Genomic DNA, 24,079 nt, shown 5'->3' with positions numbered 1-24,079 from the left:
TGTGTTTATGTATGTATGAGTTTGTGCATGTGAGCACAGTGCCCAGTGAGGCCAGAGAGGGTGCAGAATCCCCTGGAGCTGGTGTTAAAAGTGGTTGTGGACACTGAATATGCTGTGTGCTAGGAAAGGAACTTGAGTCTCCCAGAAGAACAACAAGTGTATTTCTTGGCCAAAGGATTAAAATCAAATTGTTCTTTGGGAGTAGTATTTAAGAAACAGAACATGAGAGTTGTCCTGTCCAACCATTATTCCCCTTCTCTTCATACTATTGCTGTTGCATGCTAGCTCCAGATGTGTTCTGTGAACACAAAGCCACTTTTAGTGTAAATAGGGCACAACAGAAGGATGCTCCTGGTCTTTTTTCTCTTCAGTATCCATTTACTGGCTTTTCATTTACAAATGTATCTTACCTGTTCTGCTGATGAATGTCACATATCTACCTGATCTGAGAAAATGGGAGAGGGAATTCTGCCAGGACCCAACCAGCTAAGGTCCTTCAACAGATATATATTACAATCATGCTGCCTTCCCTGAGGTGATCAGCACCTCCTTCAGCCTTACATCTTTTGCTTCCTGTTTCTCTGTTACCCACTCTACACTTCCCCTTGGTCATTTAGTCTCCTAGATTCTTAATAATCCTTTAAAAATCTCATCTGTTCTGTGACACCCCAAGCTATGTGTGCTAAATATATTTCTAACTTGAAAAAATTTTTCTGTAGTATAGAAGATTTTATTTACCTTAGCTCATAAACAGGTCTCTATGATATTGTCCCTCCAGAAGCTTTTCAGAAACCAACACTTCTCTGGGAAGAATGTAATTGTGGTTTTAGTTCTCTTCCCTCTCTCTGTCATCAAAGGACTGGTTTTTGGAGATGTTCTGCTTGTCAAGTGAGAAGTATAGAGCCAAATGTTCAAGTGACTTGTCCAGGTTCCTCTATACCAGGCCTTTGAGTCTCCACACACACCTCTATGTGGCACATCTTCATATTGCACTGTTGATTTATCAGGAAGCAGCCATGTGCCTGAAGGTAAGCTTAGTTTGGGGGCACCATAATCACCAAAATCGATGCTCTGACAATTTTCTTGGGGACTTTCAAAACCTCTTGAGTTCATCCCTCTGTTGCATCTTTTATGACTCAGTGTTATGTTCATTAGAATGTTTTTCCCTTCACATTTCTAAATAAAAAGATTGCTGCTTAGTGGGTACTTAATTTCTCCTGTTAAAGATTTAATGATGGTTTTCAGAATCTTTAATATTTTTATACTTGGCAAATGACTATGCTTCCTGTGGTCAGCTCCTAACAGAAGTCCAAAGCATCGAATGTATTGTAGCATTAGTTACCTAGTTACACTGGCTTTCTTGCTCCTTATGTAGACCACTGCTAATCCCTTAGAAACATGGAGTCTGGCACTGATGGCACAACCAGAGTTGGAATGGCAGGCCTTTGAGCAAGCCAAAGCAGATTCTTTGCCAAAGTCAGTTAAATTTAAACCTCACTGGATAAGGCCATTGACATCCAAAAATCTGTCTGCATGGTGTCTTCATTCATATATCTGCCTTCAGCTGTCATTCTCTGACTCAGTGTTTACTTATTTATTTCCTTGCTTATGAAGGAAAATATATACACAGTTCTTAAAGGAATGGCTGAGAATGCCACTGCAAAAGAATGGAGAATGGATAGCAAATGTGGAGTGGGCAGGGTAACACAAGTATAAATGCATGAGGAATTCACTATGAAGTATCATTCAGATTTTATGAACAGGTGAGGTGATTAGAAACTGTATGAAACACAGGGATTGTTTAATAGCAATGTGTTAGTCAACTGAGGCTTTTTAATGTGCACAATGTTCCTAAGTTTATTGCTTTCCCACTTTTAGTTATATAATAATACATTTTAATTCCTGGCTGTGCTTGATTGATCCATTTAAAATTATAGCTGTAGCTCCAAAAATAAATTAGTTTGATTGTAATGAAATGAAGCCAACCCCAAATAATGTTTTCCAAAGTTTTCAATGTTAGGTATTTTCTTTCCCCTCCTCTAGGGTGGGTTTATCATTCATTTGTGATATAGTTAGGTTTATTTGTTACTGTTTACGTTCCACTTGGGGTTCTCCTCACATTCTAGTTGATGTTATTTATTTATGGGTAGAGGATTCATGAAATATTGTCTGGGCTCTAAGACTACAAAGTATGAAAAAACAAAAAACAACAACAACAAAATGTGCTCAAAGAAATGTCATTCCTCTTCAGCCCCACTGCCTCCTTTCTATTACTTCATTCTTATCTTCACCCACCCCCTGTAGTTAAACCAACCTCATTTGTTCTGATTTATCTTTCCTCTACAGCCAGTTCTGCTATGCTCATTTTGAAAACTTGCATTAGTTCCAAAGCAATTGGTATCTTAGGAGCGTGATTTGAACATAATGTAAATGTTGTGTTTGCTTATGCATGATTTCATACATGAAAAAACTCTAAGTGAATGCAGGGATTGCACCTAGCTGAACTGAGCTGTAGAAGAATGCAAAACACATTTCAGACATCCACCAGCTACCACGTTCACTTTATGGCGTGGGAGCCTATTCACATGTACTGTTACAGCCTTCCCTCTAATTTCATATCAGCCTCATTCTATCCTTCCCCAGTAATTCACAAACTGCAAAGCTTCTGATGCTGCTTTTCACAAGAAAACTTCAAGGTTTTTTTTTTCTAGATGGAGTATAATTTATTGCAGTATTTATGTATTTCACAACTATTTAATATGGTTCCTGGCCAGGCTTGTGGGGTAGGCCCATAATCACAACAACTCAGGATGCTGAGGCAAGAGGATTTCAAGTTCAAGAACATCTTGGGCTACAGAGTGAGTTAAAGGGCAGAATGAGCAATTTAGGAAGACCCTGTCTCAAAATAAAAAGTAAACAATGAGTTGTGATACATTTCAGTGGTAAAGTGCTTGCCTGGGCTCACTTCCTAGTATAATACACACACGTACACATACACACACCTACTCCCATACACTGTGTGGATTTCTTTTTCATGTGTGTGATAGAAGTCTATGAGGGTTATGTTCTTAACTCTGTTTTATCTATATTTTTAATTGCCTTTTTGGCAGTGTGAAGGTTTTTGAAAATTGCAAAATTGAGTCTTATGCCAACGCATGGACATTTATGTATTTCATATACCTTTCTAACATGAAGAATCATTAGTTTCACCAACAAGTCATGCTGCCCTATGCTGTCTGCATTTCTGATTATGAATGAGTTTGAGAAAATTTTAAAATAAATGTTTATTAATTCTTTGAGAATTTCAAACAATGTATTTTGATCATATTCACCCTCAACTCCCTCCCTCAACTCCTCTCAGATCCATCTTCACCTTCCTGCCCCTCAACTTCGTGTCTCTTTTTTAAATTTTAATTTGTGTTGTTCATGTCTTTCTGGATGTGGGCCCTCCACTGGAGCATGGCTAACTTACCATGAGCCATACTCTTAACGAAAACTGACTCTCTGTCCCCAAGAAGTCATCAACTATCCAGAGCTCCTCAGTGAGGAGTGGGGACTTATGAACCCCTTTCTATTACATACTAGAATGGTGACTGGCTTGACCTTGTGTAGGTCTTGCACAGACAACCACAGCTGCTGTGAATTCAGAAATACAGTGGTCCTGTCATTTGCAGAAGACACTGTTTTGTTCTGATCCCTCCCCAAGCTTTCCATTTCCTCTACCAAGGTGGTCCTTGAGTCTTGGAAAGGTGGTATGCCATAGATGCCCCATTTGTGACTGAGCACTCCACAATCACTCTCCAGTGGGTATTATGAGAGCTACCAGTAGGGAGGAAGCTTCCTGGCCTGTACCAATTGGATTTCCCCATGTCCTGTGACCAGTGTGTGTGGTGTCTTCAGCAATAGGGTTTTATCATCAAGTTTGGTCAATAAGAGCAATGGTAGTAGCATGTATTGTCTTTTTTTTCGGGGGGGGGGGGTCTCCAGGAGTTTGTTTTGGTTTAAGAACATGTTTATGCTTTTTTCTGAATTGTCCATTTAAATCTCTCTTTTTTCTTTCAGAGTTTTGTTCTTTCTTCCTCCATTTTTAGGAGGCATATGTCACTTAGGGATATCAATCCTTTGTATACTGCATGTTTTCTCCACATTCTTTGGTTATGTCTTAATTCTGTTTGTGGTGTCTGAGCCATAAAAATCAAAGTTGCTAAAGGTTTGCCTAGACTGAGGCCAAAGAGTACATCACCTGTATTTTATTCTTTCATATACAAAGTTTCATTTTGTAATGTTTAGACCCCCAATCCATTTTGAGTTTATTTATGTGTATGGTTGGAGGGATTGGTATAATTAACAACCAGGGTTGTTTCTGTCACCAGAGTGAAAATATGATAATGTCTTAAGTCATTGATGGAGTGCTATTGGTACCTAGTGGGTAGGAACACCTAGAACAAGACACAGCAAAGCCCACACAGGAAAGGATTATCTGGTCCAAAACGTCAATAGTGCTGAGCTTGATAAAATGGTAAGATCACTTTTTATTTTACAAAATGGCTAGCCATTTATTCTTGCACCATTAAATAACTCGATCTTTTACCTCAGTGGTTTGTGGTGCTGTCACTTTAATTATATGTCATCATGTTCTACCAGTCCATTTCTTCACTTTGTATTCTATCATACTGGTATATCTGCCTAATACCACACTGCTGAATTATAGAGACTTTAATATATTTTTCTTGTCTTGTAGCACTAGTCACATCTTGTATAGTTCCTTTCCCAGCATTTGCTTGATTAGTCAAGTGCATTTTGTTTTTCCATATGAATCTTAGTACTATGGGTATGACTCCATAGAATAAATCTTATTGGAATTGGGTCAAATTTACAAATTAACAGAGACAAAACTAATTTGTTTATAATGTTGAATCGCTCTAAGCCAAGTATAGCGAATATAGTTTCATTTCACAAAAGTCTTATGTTACATTTTTAGGAAGTTCTTTGAGTTTTTCTCATATAGATTTTATAAATTTCTGGGAAATTAGTTCCTACATATTTAACCAACCTTATTATTGCTTCAAATGATGCTCTAGCACTAGCTCTTCTAACTGGCTATCATTTATGTAAACAAAAGCAACTGACCTTTGTGTGCTGACATCCTGCTTCTTTCCTGAATGCTTTGAATATTTGAATTCTTTTTCCCCTTTGTTTATTGAGAATTTGTCTGCTGTACTATCTCATCATCTTCAGTTAGACACAGGCTTACTTCTTTTTCAATTCTTGTGTATTTAATTGATCTATTTTATTAAATTTCACATTTTAATATATCTAATCTAATATTAAGCAGTAGGAGTGGTAGTAAGCTTACATGATCTCTTCGTGACTTCTGTGGAAATGTCTCTCAGGGTTTATAATTGAGGTGCTGGCTTTTGAGCTAAAGTATATGCATATTTTATCATATCAATGAAGTATCATTCAATTATTATTTTCTTGAGATTTTTAAAAATGAAAATAGATTGTAAAAATTTTCAATGGACATAGTCATATTGTATTTTCCCTCTTAGATCTATCAATATGGCATATAATGCTAATAAACATCCTAATGCTGAATAAGGCTTCCATTCCCAAAATGAATCTCATTCAGTCACTAACTTCTTAATTTGGTATGTATTATGTTTGCAAATGTTTATTTTAATATTTTTTAAAATCAATACATATGAATGATATAATTGTGAAGTTTATTTTATGGACCTATGGCCTTTTGGTATGTATATTATTATACTTGCGTCATAAAAGAAATAGTGAAATTTATTTCATTTCCAATGTTCTGAAACAAGTTATAGCACATTGGGAATATATGGACTTTGAAAGGTAAATACAATTCTTCTGGGAAGTTATCTGGGCCCGGGGACAAGGGTCTTAAGAGTGACTGTTTCTTTTAAGAAAATGAGTCTATTTAATATTACTAAATCTAAAGGGGATAATTTGGGCAATATTTATTCATCTAAGAAATTGTTCATTTATTTAAGATTTCAACTTTATTTGCATGATGTCTACAAAACAATCTCTTATAATTGTTCCATTTTTTTCTGTTTCAATATTTATGTTCCCTGGCATAATTTTTTTATACTTTTATTTCTTTTTCTTGGTCATTCTTTCAAACAACCAGGATTTTTATTTATTAATTAGGCCTACTGTTTTTCTATTCTCTGCTTCATTAATTTGTACTTTCACATTATTTGCTTACTTCTATTTCTTTTTGCTTAGTTTTGGTTTTAGGGGTGTCAGAATTTACTCTTATTTAACCATATGGTACTATGTATTTTTCTTGATCATTGTTTTATTTTATTTTCCAGATTCTCTTGCATAACATCTTCATTATCATTTTTAGGAAATTGTGTAATATCACTTCATATTCTTTCTTTTGCTAAATGTTTCACAGAAAGTTTTAAAACGTCCAGGTGGAAAGGATTTTCTGGTGCTTTGCCTCTGTTAGTAATTTGGAGCTTTGCTGCACTGTGATCAGGAAGTGTTGTTTAGAAGATTCTTACTTTAGGGAACATTGACATTTTGAATCTAAGTCATAATCAATTTTTATGTTCCATGGTTATGTTTGGTAATATGTACTATCATGGCTTGAAGTCTATTGACAATGTTTTTTTAGGTTTTCTGTCTCCTATCTATTTTTTTTGTCTGCTTGCTCTGTCTTGTAATAAAAGTGATGTATTAAAGTCACCTAATGGTATCATGTTTCTATCTATATCTGTATACCCTACAGTTTTTGCTTCATAAATGTAGCTCTGTTGTTTGTCATATTAATATTCATGAGTATTATATTTTAAGCCATTACTGATTTCTTGTTTTATTTATTTGTTTTATCTTTGTTCCGTCCTTTATGGAATCTTCTTGATCATTTTATTTTAGGTGTGCCTCATGTATACAGTGTGTAGTTTGATGTTGCTTGATTAAAACAAATTGAAAGGGCTTCTTTTAATGTGCAAATTAAGCTCACATTAGTTGATGTGACAATTCTGATATATTTTGTAACTGTGTGTATTTTGTTATAGTTGTTCATTTCTTTCTCTTAAAAAATATGCCTTTGCTCTTCAGCTTTAACAAATTGTTTTGCAGTATGTGTCCCTTTTCTATCACTTGAACAACTAGTTTTTTGGTTGCTGTCATCTTTTAGGGCCTACTCATTGTCTAGACAAAAATCAATGAGGCCATTTCATTTTCTTAGTTACTCTCTATTTTCTCATGTTTAAACGTTGTATCATTTCTGTTGTCATGCTTAACCTTTGTACATTAGTTCACCATCCTCATCCTCCCCACACTATAGTTCTGGATCTATATTTACATGTGTTAAAATGCACAATAACCATCATTTTGTTGACCTTTTTCTCGGCTTTTTCCTTGTTCAATGAAGCTTGCTCTTTGGTAGATTCTCCACAAAGAGGAATCTTTGTCCCATGATATTCCTCGTGGGTACAAATTCTCTAAGCTTCTCTATGTTGAAAACTGCTCTTTTATAGTCCCGGTAGTTGAAGAAGATGTTAGTTGGATATAAAATCCAGGTCTCCTGCATTGTTTCACTAATATTTCCAATCACTTATATAGTTTTGCTAACCTACTTTATTCGTTTATGTGACATTAGTGTGTTTCCCAAGATCCCTGCTTCAATGGTAGCATCTTTTTTCATTATGCCCAAATCCAGATATTTTATTGTACTGGTTTCTGCTCTCAGCAGGGCAGCTGTATGTGTCCTTCTAATCTGAGGTTTGATTTTGGTTTCTTCATCTGTAGTTGCTAAAGAGTGCATATGCCTTTCTTTCTGCCGTTTTTTCCTCTCAAATCTCTATATATGAATGGATGACTGTTACTGCATGGTACACATATTTTAAAATCCATTTCCTATAGATTTGTCTATTTGAACAATGTTCTACACGTTAAATATGTTGCCCTGATTGGTTAATAAATAAAACACTGATTGGCCAGTAGCCAGGCAGAAAGTATAGGCAGGACAAGGAGAGTGGAGAATTCTGGGAACTAGAAGGCTGAGTCAGAGAGACGCTGCCAGCCACCGCCATGAAAAGCAAGATGTAAGATACCAGTAAGCCATGAGCCATGTGGCAACTTATAGACTAATAGATATTGGTTAATTTAAGATACAGGAACTAGATAACAAGGGGTTGGAGATTTAGCTCAGTGGTAAAGTGCTTGTCTAGCAAGCGCAAGGCCTTGGGTTCGGTTCTCAGCTCCGGAAAAACAAACAAAAAACAAAAACAAACAAACAAACAGACAAACAAACAAAAAGAACTAGATAACAAGAAGCCTGCTGTGGCCATACAGTTTGTAAGCAATATAAGTCTCTGTGTGTTTACTCAGTTGGGTCTAAGCGGCTGCAGGACTGGCAGGTGAGAGATTTGTCCTGACCGTGGGCCAGGCAGGACTGGAGAAAACTTCAGCTACAAATTTTTTAAGTATTTTCAGGCACAGGATAAATTTAACTTTTCTGGAGGTAGATTCAACCTCCAGAAGCACTCTAGTTCCCTACTTCCATGCAGATTTTTAAAATTTGCCCTCCATGCCCCTGTGACAAGAAGAAGACTTGGTGCTTATTTTTCTCTTTTTACTTCATACTAATTTGGTCTTTGGGGCATTCTCTGACCTCAAATAATTTTGATGGTGTGTTTTTGGTGGCTCTGTTTTCATTTTTCAACCTTGCTATTCTGTATCCATTTTGAAGGAATTACTGGGAAATAGGGACTTACTATATCACCCCTGTCCTCAGCTGCACAGAAGACTCAGTGTGTATTTCGATACACACACTGATACACAGGTACACAAACACACACACACACACACACACACACACACACACACACACACACACACACACACTATTCAACTCCCTCAAACAAGAAATTTTCTAATCAACAGCACTTAAGCACTTAAAAATACTGCTTCTTACCAAAAACTTCTGCAAGGCTATCTTGAATTTATTTCTTTGGAATGGTTTTGACCAAGATTGCCAATCCACGATTGCATTTGTAGAGAAGAGGCTACCTGTTGCAGCTCTGACAAATATCCCATAGTCTGATTGCAATTTGTTATTCTTTTTTTGTTGTTGCTGGGTTTTTTGTTTTGTTTTGTTTTGTTTTGAGACAGGGTCTCTGTGTAGTTTTGCGCCTTTCCTGGAACTCGCTTTGTAGACCAGGCTGGCCTTGAACTCACAGAGATCCACCTGCCTTTGCCTCCCGAGTGCTGGGATTAAAGGCATGCTAATTTGACTACTACCTAGGCAAGGAGAAAATTCCTCAAGAGTTCTACCTGAAGATAACTGAGTTTCAGTCACTGAGCTTTTGTTCAGTACACAAACACACACCTCAGTGCTACCCTTCTTTCCTTATCTCTCCTGTCCCCAATAAATAATCAGTATCCTGTCACTTAACAAATACACTTGCAGACAAAATTCTGCTCATGTGGATAAAGAATTGATCTTAGGTGGTTTCTCTTTCTTATGCATCTAGAAAATATATTTTTTTGTCATAAACTTTATACATTTGGCTTCCAGCCAGGTCCAAACAAGTCTTTGGGTCTTTGACCAGTCAAAAGCTGTATTTTCCATAGTAGATCAATCAGAATATTGAGATGCTATGAGAGGATGTGGATTTAGAGAGGGTTGCTTTGGTCCTGAAGCTCAAATTCCAAATAGATGTTCTAAAATTAATTTCCTCAATTCTGCTTTCTTTTCATATCATATAAATCTTTTGCCCTTCATTAAAATTGATATCCTAAAGTTGAACTCACGGACAAGGCTGGTGTCTCTTTTAATAATAAATACACAGTTGTTAATGGTAGAATTTCAGAATTCAAGAGCCAATTGGGAAAGATAATCCTATTAGTGAATCTTTCCCTGAAATCACCTCCTTTGTCACGCTGATGTCAGAGGGTGCTGTTATTTAGAGACACTCCTTAAATTCTCACCTAATAGTGGGCTTTAAGCTAAATTTAACCAGTTTTTCTGAGAATTCCTCTTGTAGAATCTTTCAGATAAATTAATTGATAAGAAACAAAGCATCCCTTCTTACTTGCAGGAATCATGGAGTTACTTTGAAGCCACTGCCAGATGTCACTGGACTGAAGACACTGTGTCCCTTGAAAATGTTTTAATATTTCATGGCCTTTGCATAAGTTCATGGTACTACCATAGGGCATCTTAGTTCACAGTTTGGGAACCATAGCTATATAGCTTTTCAGCCATTTATCTACAGATACTTGCTCCTAGACATGCTTTGAGATGATACTCTATACAAAAATCTTACAGGCTGTTTAAAAATCCTCATTGATGAAGTATACATTTTTCATGTCATTAAATAGTCTCATATAATACTATGATATTGCATTACATCCTATAGGATAGGATATAATGTATATCAAAATTTATTAAGTAAGGTCCTTTTTGGATACTTGAAATATATATACATATATAATTATATTTTTTTATTAAAAATGTGATTTGATCAACATATTAATGAATAAATCTTTACATAGACTGATCTATTACCTTAGAGTTAATTCTCAGATGTGGAATTGCTGGATGAAAGTGCATGAATATTTAGAGTTTTCCTTATCCTCTGGAAAGGGTGTAGTGATTTATATTTTCTCTAATTTTATAAGGTTATATATATTACAGGCCTTTCATTTAATGATAAGAGTTACTATGAATATAGATTCAGATGCTCAAATATTTTAGGCACTGTGCTAGGGACTTGTATAAACATAATTTAATCTTATTTATATAGTATCACATGAAATATACCTAATGACTTGCAAAATTGAAATGATTAGCCCTATCTTAGAGACAAAGAAATTGGAATTTAATTATAAAAAAAACAGAAAGAAACCAGAATTCAGAAAGATACAACAACCTTTTCCAAATCACCCAACCAAAAAATTAGACAGCTGGGGTTTAAACTTACAATCTTGTCATTATATGACAGACTCACCAAGTACTTGAATGACAAACTATCATCATCATTATCGTCATCATCATCATCATCATCATCATCATCATCATCACCATCATGCCTAATATTTATGGAGTGCTTTGTAGCACGAATCTTAGAAGGTCTTATTAATGAAAAGAAAGCTGGAGCATGGTATTGGGGTGAATGCTGGAAGATCAGAGAAGCAGAACAAGCCACAGCCACCTCACCTCGCCAATTCCTCAGCTGATCCTGTTTCCTCAGACTGGAAGCCTCTCAGTCCTCATCCAGAATGAAATCTCAACTGAACTGTTGCTCAAAAGCCTAAAAGCTTAACCAGCTACTAGTTCCTGGTCCTCATGCCTTATATAGCTTTTTGCTTCTTGCCATCACTTCCTGGGATTAAAGGCGTGAGTCACCATGCCTGGCTGTTTCCAGTGTGGCATTGAAGTCACAGAGATCCAGACAGATCTCTGCATTTGGAATGCTAGGATTAAAGGTGTGTATGACACCATTTTCTGGCCTCTATGTCTATCTAGTGGCTGTTCTGTTCTCTGACCCCAGATAAGTTTATTAGGGTGTACAATATTTTGGAGAACACAATATCACCACAGTGCTTACCATGCATTAAGCACTATTCACAAACACATTCAACTTTTAGTGCCAAACCTATATGGTACTATTTATTCTTATATCTAAGACAATGACTGAAAGGATATACTGGTCTAGAATTGCACAGTTTATATGGTAGAATTAGTATTCAAGTTGAGGCAGTTTGGCTTCAAAGGCATGCCAGTGTTGACCAGAACATATTATAGTGTCCCACAGAGTAGTGGAAACCTATACTCGGGACTTATGAATATTTTTTTAAAAGGAGGAAAATGCCTTAACTAAGTCTTATAGATTAAAAAAGGAGAGTCACTCTGTGATAAAATATAGATATACTAGTTCTCTAAGAAAATGTGTATCCAGGGTTTTGTCTACAAATTTTCTATCCTTATTCCTGTAACCTTTACTCTTTAAGAAACATATGGCCTTTTAAGCTGAATACATAGAGCCAAGTGTGTGAGGTATAACTTGAATGGAAAATCTTCTAATGACCCAAATTCAATTGAAAACAAAATTCCCCCAAGTGACTTGGAAATGTCAAGATTTGAGAAATTCAAGATAGGCAAACTTCCAGAGGTTTACCAAAGTATAATCTAGAAACCTCTTATTGCTATCTATTGGGTTGATGAAGCACAGTTATTGCTAGTCACTACTTAAGTCTTTCCCTAGCATCTTATTTAGGTATTTAGATGTCATTAAAAATTATGCATATTATAAAAAGGATTATATTTTCTTGTCACCTCTGTAAGCACTCAAAATTTTTGTCTCACCTCCTCCCTACGAAAACCAACTTAATGAGCCTCAAAACATATTATAATGAATGGGAAAATATTTTTAGCATTTTATGCAGAAAATACCTCATTAGAAGCAAACGCTTTGGCAAGTAGAGTTAAGCTTAATAAGAACTTGTGTGGAGTAGGGACTTTTATGACAAATCACTAGCATGTGTAAGCATGCTGTCTGATGAATCAAAGAATCATAACCCCCATTTCTTACTCTTGGGCTGCACCACAGCAATGTGGTGAGTTCAGTATGGTACATAACTGAAGGGCACAGTGCCTACTAGCTGGCTGAAAACAAGAAAAATACCTTTAGATCGTCTAGTCTCACTCAAGGTCTTATCTGGATATGTTATAACATGCAAGTTCATTTAGATGAAGTATGTTTCCCTTTGAATGTTTGGCATCACGGAACCTGGACATTTTGCACTATTTTGCATATTACCCAGTCCATATTGGTGTAGGCTTTAGAGTCAGGCATTTAATTTCAAACAGAATCCTCAATTCGTACACTTAGTGCTGTTACTTAATTAGATTTCGGGCCTCAACCCCAAATAAGAGAGTATGAGTGCTGGCAGCCTGAAGACAATCTGGATGGGCTTGGTCACGAAACCATGGCTCCTGACTTCAATGATACAAGTACACAGAAGCAAATGTTTACTTATCCCCACCGAGGGCCCAGAAGGCACATGTGAGATGAAGTGTTTGCAGCAGCTGCCAATTGAGTTTGCAGGTGTTTCCACTCAGGCTCAGCTTCATCATCTGTGGTCCACACTTGAGAGCTTGGCCTGAGCTATAGCCACATTCACCCAGATTAGGCTGAAACTACCCGCAGTGATGATGTCAGTGAGGTAATAGGTTACCCTAGGGAAGTAGCCTCTTACATCCAATGGGAAAATGGGAACTTATGACTGATTCTAGTGGGAAATTTTTACATCACATAAGATCTTTTCCAGCTTCTCCCGTGGAGTCAGACTAGTAATAATGGTAGTAGCAATGGTGCTTAACATTTATAGATAACTTAGTCTGTGTCAGTCGGTCCCTGTGCAAAGCTCTATACATCTTCAAGCCCTATTAAGCTAAATAAAAAATATCCCCTTATTACAAAGGTAGAAACTGAGAGAAAAGAAATAACTCAATCCTAAACTCTAACATATAAGCAGAGTTGGGATTGGAAGTAAAATTGTCTTCTGATTTTAGAGTCCTTAACTATTATTGGTTTACTGCATTACACAACCAGCTTGTGTGTGTGTGTGTGTGTGTGTGTGTGTGTGTGTACTCCAAAAAGGACTGGAAGGAGTTCCTATATGCCTATGACCTGCCCTCTCAGCCAGCCCAGCTTCCTTCAATGAGCAGAGAGGAACTCAATGCTCAAGAAGAGCAAATACAGACCAGCCAGTAGCCACCATGCTTACCGTTAGGAAGTGACGGTCCTTGGCCTCACGCCTCCTCTGGCTGTGAGCTGGAGGGTAGGCTGGCAGTGGTGGAGCAGCTATGGAGAGAGGGGCAGCAGCTCTTTGCTCCCGTCGATCACTTCGGCTCCGGTGTTCTGAGGGCACAGAATAGACAAACATAATGAAACATACTTGATACTGTCAATTGTTCTTCCCCTCTTGAGTGTTAACCAAGAGCTGCAAAAAGGGAGCTTTCATTAATTTAGTTAATCTATATGCTCTATCAGATTTTTTTTAATGGTTCCTAACTGAATCTTCACTTGTGGATACGAGGGCAGATACACCCATTCCCATGGGTCCATCTTATACTCTTAGTACAAGACAGCTTATTTATCGGTTCAACACACCTCATTTCAAAATATCACAAGTGGAAAAAAAAAAGAAAGGTTGAGAACGATGGTGGAAGGCTTGCTGCCATGAGGATTAGAGTGCAGAGAAGATGCAGACCTACTACAGCTTCTGGGCCTAGGTGCTACTAGTTCTAGGAAGGAACTGTATGGAATCAGGACACAGTTATGAGCCAGTTTTCAATGATAGATACGTGGAAATAGGCTATGGTGGCTGTATTTATAGCACAGAAATTGACAAATGTTATGCACTCGATATTTTATTTATCTTTTATGTTTTCCCCCAGAAAACTGTGTAACCAGCACACCAATGCAGCCATCTGCATCCTATTCTTGCTACCCACAAAAACTCAGATGGTTTTGCAATCTTGTGCTCCCAGAGAAAGCAAGGCAATCCCAGAGACAGCATTTTTCTTATTTCAGGATATAACTGCCTTTGTGGAAAAGCTAAGAAATATCTGTGAGTGGAAGGGGGTGGGGGTGGGGGTAAAGTAGTCATGACTTCTTAATAAGAATCACTGAGATAATGTCCTGAGCTGGATCCTCAGCACCACAAAAATTAATTAATTAATATTTCAGAGATGCCCAAAATACAATTTAGGTTTCCAGTATTTTGTATACCTTAGAACATCTCTTGCTTATACTAAAAGCTGTCTACCTCCAAAAATACAGTTTACAATCATCCCCAGAGCTTGAAGTTTCTAAAGGCCTCATCATGATTGAGATACAAATTTGTGTATCCCATTTTTCATTTTGTCTTTGCATTGTTTAACATTAGTATCATTCATTTCATGTACAATATTATTCAGAATTCCCAATGTTTATTGATATGTACCAGAAATGCTTTGCTAAAACTTTCATCTGAACAAACCCACACAAATGGGCATTATTGCTGTCCCCTCATCTGCAGATGTAGAAACAGATTCAGGAAGAGGTGATCAGTGGTACAGACATAGTTCTTGTGTCTTTAACCTTGATATGGCTTGTCCCACAGGCCTTGTAAAGGACAAATATACATCACTTGTTGGAGTAAGACATTTGAGGTTTTTCAATATTTGAATATAATTATTTTTGCTGCAACTGAATTCTTTGAGCAGTTACAACACTATGACTTATAAGGTACCATTTACCTCTTTTTGCCTGTGACTGACACAAAGCAAACTAAGCTGACCCTTTCAGGTGATATCAGATATCCTTTCTCCTAAGGCTGTATCATCCCCATTTGTATGATTGTACTGTTAAAAAATAGCATCTCGCTATTTGTCAGCCTTTTGAACTATATTTAAGTGGACCCTGGAGCAGTCATGTGTGTGTGGATGTTATATGATATACGCTGCACAGATTAGACAAATGTGCTAATAGTATGCTATATTCCTAGCCCTTTTAGTTTCTTTTCTTGAGACAAGGTCTCACTAAACTGTCCAGGCAGGCCTTTAAACTTGGTAGTCCTCTTGCCTGGCTTCCTGAATTGCTAGACTTACTGGTCTGTGCCACAAGGCCAAGTTCAGAAACAAAACTAGATTCATCTTTTGATCAGAAGACCTACAGCACCTGTGAAATGGACTTTCATAAATGCTTGTTGAGGAACTGGACAACTTAATGCTTTACTGAAGTAAAGGTTTTTGAACAAAACATACACTATATTCTATATTTATGATGAGCTGTGTTGTTGGTACAATTAATGACCCATGCTTCTCTACATCTTATTACTTGTCTTAACTGGTCTCCTTAAGGTTGGTCCCATCTTTGCTTTATTCAATCTTTTGCTACAGAAACTAGGAATTGGGCTCTCTCAAGCCCTCTGATTTCCACCAGTGAGTTGACTGCCTTTGGGCCTCATTCCCTAAACTCTTTCTTAGAGTCATAGGCTTAGTATATAGGTTAGGAAAAAAATGACAGTATTCCTCATTTTCTTTGTTTGAGATTCTTCAAAAAAAAAAAAAAATGGTTTCCATTCACCACCAGAGAAAGGTCCTCAAAAACCCAACACATGGGTGGTCTTTGCTACACTGCCTCCAAAGTCAATGTTAATCAAGAAGAAATTTTGAGAAAGATTCCTTTCTTGGTAAAGTTTCCACCTCTAGTGTCGACCTCATTATTCTCTGCAAGTGAACAGTGGGCTTTTTCTCACAGACAGTACAAGGAAATCTTATACATTCTTAAACTCCAGCGTTACTAGTTAAGAAGAACGGGAGGAGAGCAGAGTGAGAAGGAAGGTAAGCACTCAATATCCCTTTCAACTAGTCCTCTCTCATACTATCTTAAATACATCTTCTCCTCTACTCAGGCCAAGAGTAGGCAGCCTAAATTAATGGCTCACTAATGATACTTCTCACCACTGGTGAGGTAGAGACAATATCAGTCCACCAGGGCCTACAACTGCAGTCAAATTTTCATCCTTACACCTTTAGACCAAAGAAACTTAGACACCAGCCAGAAACTTGAAAGGAAAGGAAATATAAAATATAATTATCTCTTTATAGCCACGTATTAGTCTCTCTGTGTGTTTCATGAACATAAAAGATGGCATAACTTAAAGTTATTACTGGCGCTGAGCATTAAAGAATTGCTAAGAAAAAGAGAAAGCAATAATTGCATTCTAAACAATTTGAAATCCATTTAGATGCCACTTCCCCGAGGCTCCATAGCATGATAGGTACATTTCTGCTCAGTCCCCATAGCACTGGGTTGAACTTAACTGCTTACTTCTTCATCCTCCTCACTACATCAGGAATTCTTTGAAAGCAGAGACCACACTTGATTGTGCTTTCAATCCTATCATCCAGCATAATACTGCCTAGTCTTCAGTACAGTTTGTTCAAGGTAAGGGGGTGATAATAAGGAATCCAATTTCACGTTTAATCTCAGTTCCCAAACGAGCACAAATCTGCAGCTGCCCAGTCTTACTTGCCCATGCTTCATCATCCTCTGTCTCCCCATATAGCAAGGCGACTCCAGCTGTCCAAATAGAGACTCCCCACAGGGAAGCTCACTGCCACATTTAGGGAGCCAAGCCCTTGTCTGCAAGTTTGGTATTAGTCCCCACCACCAGATGGCAGAGGTGGATTATGCTGATGGATACACAGTTACATTACTGTTTCTTAGGCAAGGTTTTTATTTTATATTTATTTATTTTTTAAAGTCGCTTTCTAATTTTAATTCTACACCACTGCATGTTTTTAATTCTATGATGCCTATAATTCCTGTTTATGGCTCTCTGCAGTGCTATTAAAACTACTACACCCAAGATTTGCTATTGAGCCAACCACAAAACAAGGCAGTCTGAACAGGGCAAAACAGGCTCCATAGTCTTCCATCTGAACCCCAGAAGGCCTTATATCCATCTCTCATCCCCCCAGGAGGAACTGCAGAGAAAATTGATATTGGTACTTGCTGTTCTTCAGTTCTGTCATTAAGTCCAAACCTGATGAAGCAGTGAAATATGACAGCTTATGAGCAGCTCAGTGTTATCTGGTTAAATCTGTAAAAATCTAATCAGGGAGGACTGATTAATAATAATACAATGATAAAAAAAGGAATGATGTCTACAGGGCTAATGTTACTCAAGCTCTCTAATGATGGGATCTGAGAAAGCATTTAGTGAGAATGTTAAAATTCCTCAGTAGTCATCTTGTGCTTTCAATGCTCAATCAGATTTCTGCAGAATTTCATTCCCTTCCACACATCCATTGAGGACCTACCATATGCTGGGCTTGTGCTACGTGCTTTGACTAGAATAAGTTAATAAGACACCATCCTTACCCTTGAGTTGCTAGTGGATTAACAGTGGAAGGCGGGCAGGACCATAGTGGTCAGTTACGACAGATGGTTACGTGTGCATGTTGGGAGGATGCATAGGTTATTATGGGAAATGTGCCTAGGAATAGAATAGTATAGAGGAAGATTTCCAGAAGGAGGCTTGCACTAAAAATTTATTAAAGGATTTTTGTTTACCCAACCATAACGCTAAAATGAACAGTAAGCGTCCTTTCTCTATTATAAATATCACAGCATCTCACTACTAATAACTTGAACAAAAACTTTTGAACAACTACTTTGGGGACAGTTGTAGGTCAGTTGTTTCATTAAAAGGAGAAAAGGCAGAAGTCATACAGATGTGGATGAAAATAATACTTATTAGGGTTGTCTGTGTCTTGAAAAAAGCTTTAAAATATTTTATTTGCATTATAATGTTTTTGTAAACTAGCAATCCTTAAATAAGTGTAGGGATATTGAAACAAACACAATGAATGTGTAGACAGCATCTGTCTCTATAACAAAAACCTACAGGCCAGAAAATGGGGCATACCATCGTCTGATATCCATTTGGGAGACTTTTAAAGGATAATGAGCATTTTGAGTCCTCATTCTCATAGGTTTTAAGGCACTGGGATGCAAGAAAAGGTTCATTTTCTACCTGGGCTGTTACATGCCTGTCTTTGGTGCTCTCAATGATGTGACAGAAGAGCAAATATGAATATCTATTTTCACAAGACACAGTAGCAAAGTAGGAAAGAGTTCTGGCTGGGGGATCAGAGGTTCAGGGCGAGGTATTGGCTCTGAAGCTAGCCTGCACGACTCTGCACAAGATTTCACACATTTCAAGTCCCCATGCACCTCCCCATAGAATGAGGGCATTGGATCAGCTCAGAGATTCTCAACAGAAACACAAGAGCACTTGAGGGCCTTACTATGATTGTTAGAATGATTGGGCAGGAGCCAAGCATAGCAGCCATCCTGTAATATGCTGATGGTCAATGAAAAGGTTCCATGTCCCATACAACATTTAAATACTTTATCCAAATCTCCTACAGAAAGAAGCCAGAAACCTATTTCTGAATCAAACCTAATTCCCTTTTCATTATAAGCCAAAGTCTTACTTTGTCCATATCTAATAGGTGCTGAATATACCAATTTTCATGGCTTTTCTCCTGCCCCTGCCTCCAGTGCTCCTTCATTTCTCCACATTTTTTGTTTGGAATGGCTTCTATCTTTACTTAATTCAAATGTATTTTTGAGAGGTACAGACATCTAACTGCTTTCATTATGTCATCTAATACAATTGTGAATTGGCACTTGCATAATGAGATACAGTTATTAATACTTTTCCCTTTTGAATTCTCTTTGTGATCATATTTAGGCCATAATGGTAATTTCAATACACATATACGTGTAACTGATATTACGCATGGATTTCATACAGGGTAGAAATGGGAGCATTTCAAAGTGCTTGCTTTAACTAAGGAGGTGACAGGACTACTGATGGGACAGAAAAACCCTAGATGGCACAGCCTTCCGATATTGTCCCAGAAATCTCCCAGGCTGGATCAGTTACCTCTGCGCAGGGCTTGCAGACTCTGTCTGGCATGGCGGTGCAGCTCCTCCACACAGGGTGGCCTGGTGGCTGGGAGGAAGATGTTTCGCTGTTGGTGCCATGGTGCACGGTAGTATACACTCAACTTACTCTCAATGTCCAAATTGGAGACAGCTGCAAGACAAAGATCAAACAGGGCATTATGCATCAGGAGCTCTAACTGTGCATTTAGTGGGCTCTGGGGTGGTGTGCAGGTGACAGGGAGATGGGAAGGCAAGTAGAGGTGAAGTCCAGATTGATTGATACTACCAAAAAACCTAACTCAAGGCTGAAAAAACTTTGAAGTTGATAATACATATGGAGACAACTATGCCCTAGGACCAGGAGATGGGAGACCATGGATACTTCTGCATATTGTTCCTGCTATCTACCTAAACTTTGGTCTGTATTTTATGTTGTCCCTTGTGGCTTCTGGCTACAGTTTCCTGATCCTGCCTTCCACCTCTTGACTCCATTGATTGCCATTTTCCTCTGGTTTCACCAAAGGTTAGCCTAAGCATAAGCACAAGTATGATAGTGGGTATGGGGGGAGGGGCATCTGTAGATAACATGGTCCTTACGACTCATATGAGAAATCAAGGAAGACTTTCTTTCTCCTAAACACAGCATTTACTTCACTATTGTCTCCTTCATTACAGCCCAGGACAAAACCAACTCCTTATGAGTAGAGGATGCATACTTATAGAAAAACCTTCTGGGAACTAGGGGACTGTGACTGAGAAATAGGAACCCAGAGAAACTCATGAGCACTTGGTGGCCTATTAGCCTCAAGACTGCTAAGATCAGGTACAGTTGGCTTCATCCTTCAGACTCATGATCCAGAGCCAGACTCCTGGCCCAGGAGCATCCTGCTTTTCTCAGTCTCCGACTCCCTCCTGCTTTGGTTCATTTCCCCAGTGCATGGTTTGGAGACACTCTGCTTCACTGTTTATCCCTAGGCCCCAGACAGGCTTTGGTTCCACTCTGAGCCTTCTCTTTTAGAAGACTGATCTACCATTTCACTTTGAGAAGTATAGCCTGGAACAAGATAATCTATAGAAAATGTAGAAAGGAAAATGAATACATTGTGGAAAGGGAATACAAGAATGAAAACTGGGGAAAATACAGCCTTTTGATGATTAAATTTCCTCTCTCTCACCATGAACTGCAGTTATTTTTGTTTTTTCTCATACAGTATTTAATAGCACTCTTTAGTCTAGAATAAAGTATTCATTACTACAAGAATCACTAACGGAGGGCTAAGGATGTAGTTCAATGGCAGAACACTTGCCTAGCTCATGTGAGACTCTGGGTTTGATTCTTAGCACTATAAAAATAGAAACAAACACACATCAAATGATGTATTGAAACACATGCAGAATCAAGAGGAATATATCATGTCTCTAAATTATCTAATACAACATTCCATGCTGAGAAAATTCTCTATAGCTTCACTATACAATATAGTATCCCCTTTGCCCTTGGACTAAGAAATGGGACACCACAGTGGCTATTGAGCACTTCAAAATGGATTAGCTAGTGAGTGAGGAACTAAATTTTTAACTTTTATTATTAATTAAAATAGCGATGTATGACTAACATCTAACAATATAGTTCTAGGGTGACCATAAGTAGTCTATCATATTTTCTCACCTTTAGCCACAGAGATGTGGCTAAATATGTCTCTTTATTCTTCCTAGATGCTTAATCTTTAAGAATTTGAATCAGAAGACTATTTCCCTGGGTAGAGGCAGCACTCTTTTGGAGGGAAGAAGAGGGTCAATGGAATCATGAATGAAAGGAGGCCATTTTTCTTTCTCAAGCTATTCTATAGCCTCAACTTTCTCCTTAGGAACTGTGGGTACTTAGTGAACCAGTCAGGGGTCACTGAAGCCTGTAGGCAAGAACAGGAGGATTCACAAAGGGACAAGCTGATCCTTTCAGGCCTGAGAGAATGTGTGGGCAGCCTTGGTATAGAAGGGGAGGGGCAAGTCTAGATCAGGGTGCTTCTCTCCAGTGAATGGGGCGGAGCTCTGAAGACAGAAGTCTCATTCAGTTACCCTCGGAGGAACACTCTGGTGCAGTGACAGGATTGGCTGGAAAATCATCCTGTCTCTGGACATAGAGGTCAACTCCTGCTCAACAGGCTGAGGTCATTGCTAAACTCAACAAAGGTAGCTGTGAACTCATGTGCTGGTGACAGATGGAAGAAGGGACAGAACAGAAAGTCTGATTGTGGAATAAAAGAGGAACAAGAAACTCAATGGGTAATTCCAGAAGTGTGTGTGCAGGTGTGGGTACCCCTCCCATCAGGCCTGTCTCTTCAGGGAGGTTAGAGTCATAATTTGGGGCTGGGCCCAGGTGAGTGGAGATAGGTCAGAAGACTTAATCCTCCTCATACTGTCTGTGCTGTTGACTAGACCTTGGCAGCCTCTCAGAATAAAAGGTCAAGTGCCCATGGCTTTTCATTCTTTGGTCCTGCTATCTGCCTTAGTGTTGGCTTGAGGAAAAGACTCATCAGATGTGTTTGAAAAAAAAAAAAACTGAAGATCACTGAGCCCTTGAACCAGGGTGTTTCCAACACTGAGTTGATAACCTGCACATATTAAGAATGTTCCAAAGTTGTTGATTTATCATCAGGAAAGTTTGAGAAACGCAAAATGTTTTCTGATGATGTCTTGAGATCTTGGAGGAGTAAGATGGATTGGGTGACATGGGTGAACAGAGGAGAATGCTGACATTGGAAATACCTATCCACCCAGGAACATTATATAACAGTTAGTAATGTCAAGCACAGTCCTAGACAGAGCATCACACACAGAAATCCCTATCGTCTTGAGGCATATGTTTTGTAGTTTTGTATGAAAATGTTGACGTGATTCTTCCTGAAAGCAACAGATTAAGAAAAATGCTGTCTGGCACATACTTCCTGCTGCTCTATGATACAATCTCCCAGGAATGACCTAAAAACATCAGATTCTAGAGGCCCTACATAGCTCCAAAAATACAGTTCCCACCTTTCTGTAGTAAGGAACTATAATTCCCGAAAATATCACATAACATAAGATAAAAAAGAAATTCAGCAATTTTCCCATTACTAAATATAAATTTCACATTATTTGAAAGGAAGTATTGTTATTTTATTTATTTAACAAAGTATTGTTACTTTGCTGGTGCCCTAAACCCATCCCTTCTATGGCCAGTAGACAAGCCAGTCCTGAGGTTTTTGGCTGCTAAACTGCCTGATACTAAGAACAGATCAAATGCAAAGATTAATTTCTGAATTCCAGTGTAGGTACCCTCATCCTGCTTCCTCAAAGGAACCAACCCTCCTGCATAATGGCTGCTTTTCCAGCCCTTAGGATCCACACTTCCCTATCCTTTCTCTTCTGAGAAGCTAGAATGGGTTTGTTCCATGCATTAGCAGGTGATAATGTCACTTACTTGTTGCCACAGTGATATCTGTCACTGCTCAGCTATGTCCTTTAGTCACGGAGTATTAAGTGTGTGGTGCATCCACTGGAGGCAGAAAGAGGCACTAATGGAACACTCAATGAAGCCATCCCATTTTCCTAATAAAAAAAAAAGTCATTTCTGGGCTTGAGGAAAATGGCTCAGTTGGTAAAGCCAGCATGAGGATCTGAGTTGAGATCCCCAGCTTGCATGTAATAAGCCAGCACAACAATATGTGTCTGTAGTCCCAGCTCTGAGGGAACAGTGATAGTAGGATCCCCAGACTTTGCTGGCCAGCCTATATAACTAGATCAGTGAGCTCCAGATTCAGTTGGAAAATGATAGAAATTGACACATGATGTTATGAAATATTATTTTAAGATATGTTACATTTGTTTATGCTATGGGATATTTGTTTAATATGTAAAGATGTGCTGCATTCTTTTTTGTTGCATTTGTTTAACTCTGTAAAGCTGTGTTACTTTGCCTGTCTAAAACACTTGATGGTCTAATAAAGAGCTGAACGGCCAATAGTAAGGCAGGAGAAAGGATAGGTGGGGCTGGCAGGCAGAGAGAATAAATAGGAGAATTGTGGGAAGAAAGATCAAGGAGAGAGAAAAGAATGGGCCAACCACCCAGCCACAGAGCCAGACATAGAATAAGAAGGAAAGAAGAGATATACAGAAATAGGGAAAGGTCAAAGCCCAGAGGCAAAAGATAGATGGGATAATTTAAGTTAAGGAAAGCTGGCAAGAAACAAGCCAACCTAAGGCTGGGCATTCATAAGTAAGAATAAACCTCTGTGTGTATTTATTTGGGAGCTGGGTGTCAGGCCCCCAAAAGAGACAAAGAGTAAAATAACCAATTGCAACCTGACATTGACCTCCAAATGCACATACACATATATGTACACCCATGTACACATCAACATATGAATATGCACACACATACACCAAGTAATTTCTTTTGCTAAGTAATGGTTAAACTAAAACTGAATTAATTTGTTCATAATGTTGCTATACCACTGCCAGTACAAAGCTGCCCCCACCTTCAGATTTACCCTACCCTATTTTCTTCCGTTTCTAGCAATTTCATCATGGCTGAATCA

General features: G+C 38.2%; 1 protein-coding gene across 1 annotated transcript in view; it reads right to left on the bottom strand.

Moving 5' to 3' along the window:
• The window catches only part of Nhs (NHS actin remodeling regulator), a 42,810-nt gene extending 23,123 nt beyond the window's left edge, over positions 1-19,687 (bottom strand). The window contains exons 1-2 of the mRNA XM_059250477.1: positions 19,501-19,687; positions 13,780-13,913 (exon numbers count right to left, since the gene is read on the bottom strand). Coding sequence (XP_059106460.1) covers positions 13,780-13,913; positions 19,501-19,687 — 321 coding nt within the window. The remainder of the gene's footprint in view (positions 1-13,779; positions 13,914-19,500) is intronic.
• Between the last annotated feature and the right edge of the window lie 4,392 nt (positions 19,688-24,079).

Source organism: Peromyscus eremicus, chromosome X, assembly GCF_949786415.1.
Source record: "Peromyscus eremicus chromosome X, PerEre_H2_v1, whole genome shotgun sequence".
Lineage (NCBI taxonomy): Eukaryota > Metazoa > Chordata > Mammalia > Rodentia > Cricetidae > Peromyscus > Peromyscus eremicus.
The sequence above is the reverse complement of the archived record's forward strand: the minus strand, read 5'-3'. Positions and strand labels throughout refer to the sequence as shown.